At 44.6% G+C, this 7,939-nt stretch overlaps 1 protein-coding gene across 1 annotated transcript in view; it reads left to right on the top strand.

The window, feature by feature from the left end:
• Nucleotides 1–922: 922 nt before the first annotated feature.
• Nucleotides 923–7,939, top strand: part of LOC307239939 (dixin-like) — a 17,174-nt gene continuing 10,157 nt past the window's right edge. Inside the window, exons 1-5 of the mRNA XM_080013515.1 lie at nucleotides 923–1,020; nucleotides 1,899–2,028; nucleotides 3,816–3,941; nucleotides 4,415–4,655; nucleotides 6,092–6,190. Coding sequence (XP_079869641.1) covers nucleotides 958–1,020; nucleotides 1,899–2,028; nucleotides 3,816–3,941; nucleotides 4,415–4,655; nucleotides 6,092–6,190 — 659 coding nt within the window. The 5' untranslated portion in view covers nucleotides 923–957. The remainder of the gene's footprint in view (nucleotides 1,021–1,898; nucleotides 2,029–3,815; nucleotides 3,942–4,414; nucleotides 4,656–6,091; nucleotides 6,191–7,939) is intronic.

The raw sequence follows: 7,939 nt of genomic DNA, 5'->3' as shown, positions 1-7,939 counted from the left end.
GCCCCTCACCGAGGTGTTTAATCAGTGCACCGCACACACAGAACATGCACACAGACAACCACCGTCACATGCGTTTGTGTTTACAAGATCTCATTTTTGTGGTAGATTATACATATAATACGTCCATAAGAATCTCGGTGCGTCTGTGCCTCTGTGTGTATTCTCTTTGCCAGGTGCCGTTTGAGATCGACCTAAAAAACATCACCGACCTTGAGCGCTGTTTCAATCCGGCTGGTGGAACTCTGGTGGAGCGCTCCGCTCTGACTGATTGGCTGATCGCTGTCCTCACAAACCCTGAACCCTGATTCATCACGCCGTGCATTGGAGACGCTGTTTGGGTGTCTTTTTTATTTATATATATATATATATATATATATAAACTGAATCCAGCTAACAATGTTTACTTTTAGGAATACAGATCATATACGCTTTAAAGTAATTTGTTTTCAATGTATATTTGTTTTTTTGTGTTTTGTTTTTTTGGTTTGTTTTTTTTAAAGCAATAACATTACGAAATAAAGAATTGTACCGAATGTCATTCCAACGGTCCTTCCACAAGTGTGGCCCCATTCCAGTCAAGGCGAGAGCGAAGCGCTTCAATCGTTGTAACATCATTGTGGTCACTTCTGCTGGTGTCATTTAGTGTGTATGTGGGTGGCGTAGTTGTATTTTTTACTCCGCCTTAGAGTGTTGAGGCCCGGGGCCGGGGCTTTTAATGTGAAGCGGGAAGCGCCGGCGTGTACGAGCCGGCGCCCGGGGGCTCTTACGGTGAAAGGGCATCACTTCGGCCGGACGCGCTTGTGTTGGCGTCGCGCTGTATCCAAGGCAACGGCGCTGCCCCCTCCGCCGCGTCGCGTCGCGGCTCCGCGTCCGTCCGTCCGGTGCGTTGACGTTCGGCTGAAGCGGCGGCAGCCCGGGGATGGGAGGACCGGCCCCGCGGCGCGTTAGGGTGAAAGGATGATCGCCTCTCTGTCGAAGGGCGGTCTGCTGGATGACGTTCTGCGTGTGGGCTTTAACGAGGTAACGCTAACCAACGCGGGGAGCTAAGTCGGTGTAGCCGCATACACCGAGCTGAACAATGAAGTCCGGGTGGAGAAATGCAACTTTCACCGTTTAAGAACCAGCGCGTTTTGCTAACCAGCTAACAGCCAGGCGGCCGGGCGGGTACTTTCGGGGGAAACCCACGGCAAAAATGATAAAGCAACAAGAGTAAAAACAATTGGCAATTTGGCAATACGAGGAGAATGCAAGTACCCTCAAATAAATGAAAAACGACACTTGGAATAAGGAGGAACAACACTGTCAAAAATAGGAAATCCACGGTAACTACTGGCAGCCTGGTCGTTAATACACGAAAGCAGAAATGTCAGGGTCAACGTCGTTGTAAAGCATCTGTCCAGCTTTCTATCCGTTACTTTAACAGTACGTGTAACCAGACTGGCGTCCCGTAGCCCCTGGTGGCATCTTTTGATTTGTTTGTTTGTTTGTCTGTTTTTTGGGGTTTTTTTGGTTTTTTGGTTTTTTGGTTTTTTGGGGGGGGGGGGGGGGGACACTCAGGGTTCACAAACGTGGAGTGAAACGTCGAAATAGAAATCTGCGTTTTGCTCGGGGTCGGGGTTGGGGGGGGGGGGCGTCGGGGGGTGACTGCCCTGCGCCGCAGCTTTATTGGATTCCCCTCCACACACAACAAAAGGAGAATGTTACATTCACCAGGACCAGGGTGAAGCCCCCCACCCCGCCCGGGCCCCTCCCTGCACCCACATGACGGAACAAAGGACCCCTTTAGACAAAGCTGTGACAGTGTGTGAGCGTTAATTCCGTTTTTTTTTGGCCCCAGGCATTAAAATGTATGTCATCTTCCCTCTCTGTCTGTCTGTCTGTCTGTCTGTCTGTTGCAGCAACAGCTCGCAGCGTACGTCTCGTGGGTGAACGCTCAGCTGAGGAGGAAACCGGGACTGGAGCCCATCACCAACCTGAGACGTGACCTGCGGGATGGGGTGGTCCTGCTGTACCTCATCGAGATAGTCGGTTGGTACAAAAGCGCAAGCGACGAACGAGCCCTAGGACACGAGGGCGGGCAAAAGAAATTCGGGATTTATTCACTCAATAATGTACGATATGAACAACTTGGGATGGGTTGCAAAATTGAGTGCAGGGGGGAACGTTTTGCAAAAATGACCAACGCAGGGTCCATATAAAACAAAATGAGGTCAAAACAACTTAAACCAGTGAGCACGCAACAAACAAACCGAAGCAAATGAAACAGGGGGGAACATAAACAGGGACCCAGCCAAACCCAAATGGGCACAAGAAGGGTACGACAAACACGCTAAATATTATCACACAGCCGTCTAAAATAACTTTAAATATCACACCTCAATCTATGAAAAGGGATTATTGTTAAAGTTAAATACGAATTAGCCGTCGTTATTACCTGTTTTGCTAAAACAGGTGACACGATAAATAGGTAAAATATAAGGATGATTAATCTTAAATTGTGTGGGCGTGATTGCATCCATCACACAAGGCTATACCACCATGTTTCATACTAATAGCAGTAGTCTGTAGTGTGTGTCTGTGTATACTGTGTATACATTATATACCCATAATGTTTCCGCATGACATTATAGGGATTCCAGTTAACGAAAGACGGACATCGAACTATCTGCAGTGACTATGAAGGAAGGAATCAGCTGGTCACCTGCCTGCCAAATAATGGATGTTGCTTAAGAAAAAAATAAAAATAGAAAAGGAAAACACACAGTATGGTGTTATACGTCCTGGAAGTTTGATGGTCCTTCTTTAGACCTTTTCTATTTCTATTTGACTATTTGAACTGTTTTCTTTGTGGCATTTACACAGAGTGGGTTAGATTTTGTGGATAGCCCAGTTCCACCTGTCTGTTGTGTTTGACCTCCCCGAGATCCAAGCTGCGGAATTGGAGCTTCATTAAATATTCTGTCTTGATCTTTACCGAACACTGAGGTAATGAACTCCACAGTCACAGCTGTGCCTTTAAAATGGCTTAGAAAGTGTAACAAATTTGAACGGGCAAGCGCTAGTGCTTTCACAATAAATCCTGATTTGCTTCAATTTGTGAGCAACGCATATATTAAGTTGACCTAATAAAAAAAAAAAAAAAAAAAAGGCTTCGCTGATGAAGACTGCTGTACAGTCGGCTCCGCTACGAACGCCAAATGTACTTATTTCGAGTTCCACTCGATAAAAGCATCTAATTCAATAGAGCATTTCATAGAATTTCTGTTTTGCAGAGCTTGTGGAGTAAATGTTGAAATGATGGATCTTATTTATACGCACCCCACCCCCACTCTTATTTGTACCTCCCCTGTAGTGTACGGGAGATCATTTCCAACGTCGGCAGTGCCATTTCAATGCTTTAATAATTCATCCGAACCTGGCTAATGATTGTCACCTCATGTTCAGGAGACGCACACACTTACACAGGTTGTTACATGGGGCTCGCCTTCATTGATTAAACAAAAAAAAAAAAAAAAAAGTTGTTAACACATCTACTGTGTGTTTAAGGAATCATTCTTTGATAACCATGTTTGTTTTGTACCTAATAGTAACACAAATTTTCACACAAGTGGAAAAGCTGGCACGTAAAAAGATTTGTTATTGCCAGGAACTGGTACCTGCTAACCCTAAGGGGTCTTTTTAACGGATTGGAGATTGAACATCATAACCGTTATTATAGGATACAATAATTCCTAGTATTTGCTATGACAAGAGCCAGAAATGTGATGAAAATAACTCACTTGAAGCCCGCCCTCCCTTCCTTTCCATCCTCGCAGCTGGCGAGGTGCTGGAGGAAGTCTATTTGTCTCCGCAAGACAAAGAGGAGAGCCGGAAAAATGTGGAGCGTGTCCTTCAGTTCATTTCCTCCAAGCGCATACGCATGCCACACATTTCCGCGAAAGGTAAAAACTTGGTGAAAAAAATCCGTCGTCGTCGTCACTAGACAGGCCGTATCATTTTCTTGTCATTGGACGTTCTCTGGATGTTCTCTCAAATTGTGTTGTTTTCATCGGGCTCGTGGAAACGGCAACCCCTTTCCCTCACCCCGGTCCCTCCCATCTATCAATATTTGCTTGCAGTGCACCTTCCCCCAGTGTTTTGGAAATTAACACTATTCTCCTGTTGGGTTTTAAAACTTTAAATAAACAAGTTTAGTGCTTAAAATATATATATTAAAGGCCTACTTTTTCATTTTTTTAATCTTTGATTTTCTCACCCCTTGCAATTCCTCCGTGGCCCATAGGGGGGAGGGGGCACCCCACAGTTTGAAGACCGCTGCTTTAGAACACGGTGCAAAGTGTTAAATGTGTAAATATTGTGGATATAAGTCGCCTTTAAGGTTCCGTGAGAAGTCTGTTTCCCTTCCCCTCCGCAGACATCGTGGAGGGTAACCTGAAGTCCGTGATGAGGATCATTCTGGCCCTCGCCGCCCACTTCAAGCCGACAGCCAGCCACAGGGCGGCCTCTGGGGGCGGGCGGTGCTCCGCCAGAGTTCCCGCCAACCACAACCCCCTCTCGGCGGTCGCGCTCGCCCAGGGCGCGGCCGCCGCGCTGGCGACCGCCAGGCACGACGCCTCGCAGCCCGGGCGCCACGCTCACCTCCGCAGGTACGCAAAGTGTGCACGTGACCGGGCACGTTGTCTCGGAGCAGGAGGAAAGGGGAGGCAAGGAGGGGTGTGTTTGTTTCGCCACCCAAGTGGGGAAAAAAAAGCATGTTATACCATTCTGAAAGTATACTTTTAGTATATAAAGGTATATTTCTACCCATTTTTTCTTTAGGATTTATTTTGGTGCTGATTCCGTTTTATATCTTAATTTAAAGTATAGCTTTAGTATGGGAGTCATTCATTTGCAGTGAGCGTATTCTAAGTAGGAATTCGATTTCACTTAGAGCTACACCTAAGCTGTACTTGGTGTACTTGTTACAGGTGTGTTATTTTGTTCGTCAAAAGTAAAAACTCATGAAGAATAATATTTTTAATCTCATCTTAAGTCCAACCTCTAAACCGGGGCACACACTACAAGATAATAAAGGCCATTTTGGCCACGATTCCCCCCCTTCCAACAATCGTGAGCAAAGTCCCGTTCCCCGATCTGCTTGGAAGTCCATCCTGGCGGGGCACCGATCGCAAATCCCACGTATTAAACATGTTCAATATTTGCGGTCCAATACCTTGTAGTGCGGGGGAACGCGGAGGACGCAGGCTGTAAATTGTCGCGCGGGAAAGAGCGGCAGCCGATTGGGAGCCAAGCCCATCTTCAAGAATTGAAGCCTGACGCAGTGTGCGTCAGGCTTAACGCACTGAGCACAACCACCTGGGTTTCAGTCAAACACAACATTGGTATATTCATTGTGAATGCATTCAAAGTGTACTCAATTTATGTGCTGTCGGATAACACATTTAAGTACCCAGGCAGACTTCCCAAATGAAGGTTTGAAGCTTTGAGACGTTTCCCCCCCTCTTTTCAGGTTTTCAGCTGTGTGTAGGATAAAGCGTCTCGGTAGATATCTGGTAATTCAACAGTATATCTATTACGGTGATAGCGTTATTCCACGATTAGGGTGCGATTTAGCCCCTGTGACTTTTAAAAATGTCACTATATTTTTCCAAATTTTTCAACATTGAATCTAAGGAAACATGCATTTAACCGCTCAAAAAATGGTTGTATGGTCAGGTAAAAATGTTACAAGATTTTTTTTTGCTGAAGATGGATTCAATGGGTAACAGCAGAGAATTGGCAAATATACTAAATGTGGCAATCATCAATAGCATCCATACTGATGGCCTGAAACATAATACGATTTCTAAAGGATTTTAATGATTATATTTCAAGGTAAAGTGGCGTTATAGTGGGTTCGGACGGATGGTAATTCTGCTGGAAGTGATATTCATTTGTCTGAAACATACGTGTAGGTTGGTATATGGGACACTTTACTCACTTTGCCCATTTTTAATTGTAATATCAGTGGGACACAAATGGCACCCCGATCGTGGAACACCCCCCCCCCCCCAATAAGTATTTTGCTGCGTTGTCTATCTCCCACCGGCAGCTTTGCCGTGGACGAGGAAGGCGGAGTGTGTGTGCGTGCCCTGGTGAAGCAGTATGAGAGGGGAAGCCCAGCGGAGCCTGATACGACCGAGCCCAGCAGGTAGTCTGCAGTTTGCACACAGCCCTGATACGTCACATCAGTCATGCCTAGACATCCAGTTAGATTCACTGTATAATATTCAAATGTGTTCATATCCGTATATGTAGAAACAAAAATAGAAATCCACCCCTAGGTTTAAATACATGTTTTTGTACTTGTAGTCGAGACCTCTTCATTTCATATTTTCTGCTTAACTGATAGTAGTTTTTCTACTATTGTAATAGGAATGTAATTTTTTATATATACAATACTACTACAATATATATTTTTCCATATATATATTTTTAAAGTTGGAAAGCCTCAAGGAAGAGAAGGGTTATGTTCAAAAGGATCAACATAAAAGCCATATGCATGGCACGCATATTGTTGTAGTGACCTTTGAAAATTATTATATAATTTTATAACATTATGGGGGTTTTTTTGAGGATTTTTCTTTTTTTTGGTTTGATAATGCATTCAATGAATCGAACAATAACAAACGTTTGGAGCTCATCGCTCTAGATGTATGGCAGTGGAACTTGCAGAGAAGGAGTAAAAGCTCACCAGCATCACCTGCTGACTATAAACCAGCGTAACACTCGAGGAACCACTACAGCTGTCACAACTTATTACATTATCACCCGATCACAATTCATTCATATCATTCGCGATCATTTAATAAAATCCTGAGATTCCTCAATCCTATGTTTGCATCTTAATTAATTGGATGGAAACATATGATCGTGTGACAAATATTTAAATAGAATGTGAATTAGGTGAGTTGAGTGAACGGTCTATGGCTCTTCACAAGATGGATGCATATTATTACACTATTACAGTCTCATGACAGTGGCATGAAACAAGAAAAAAGGTCAAATTTAATGATATTGATTTGTATGAAAATGAATCGTCACCCGAAATTTTATGGTCATGAGAGTCCAGGGAACAACACAATATTTCCTTTGATATTGAGCAGTTTTGTGTAGTCCGCCCTTCCTTGCTCCACACTGAGGTTGAGGCCGAGCAGACGTTGTCAAATGACACCTTATCTTAGCTCTTAAGATTGTGATCACCCTGAAATGGGGATACACAAAGTCCCATCCCCTGGAGAAAAGGATTCATTGTGTTTGTGCATGTACACTTGTGTTGTTTCTCAAAGCTTGTGACTAAGGCCTTTGAGCTCCGTGTGTGTGTGTGTGTGTGTGTGTGTGTGTGTGTGTGTGTGTGTGTGTGTGTGTGTGTGTGTGTGTGTGTGTGTGTGTGTGTGTGTGTGTGTGTGAGACAGTGCTTGATCAAGACTTGATCAAGAACCAGGATAGAAATAGTCCATCTTTATTCCACCCGTTGTCACATGTCTGGTCTGAGGGTTTGTTCTGTTCTCTCTCTCTCTCTGTGTCTGTGTGTGTGTGTGTGTGAAATGATTTCCTTTTTTTTTTTTTTTCTCTGCTATCACCGTAACTATTTTTATCGCAAGCGATTTGGGAAACTTTCTCACTGTAGAGCAGCCAAGGAAACAGTGCCATTTACTGTAGGTGCGACGTGATTGGTCAGGTCAGCTGCCGGTTATGGTTGTGGTTATGGGAACGCTCTATAGCCGAGCCGGTGGGCGGCGGGCTGCGTTGTCCAGGGGAAACACAGATTCGCATTAGTTTTGTCCTGATGCAATGAGGAACACCTAGATGCAGAGATGTAGCATGATCAATAGGTGAAATCCAACCCACTATGGGAGGAAAGCTGATTAAATGGTAAGTGTGTGTGTGTGTGTGTGTG

The sequence above is a fragment of the Zeus faber genome (assembly GCF_960531495.2).
Source record: "Zeus faber genome assembly, chromosome: 14".
NCBI lineage: Eukaryota > Metazoa > Chordata > Actinopteri > Zeiformes > Zeidae > Zeus > Zeus faber.
Note: the sequence above shows the minus strand (reverse complement) of the source record. Positions and strands in the feature narration are given on the sequence as shown.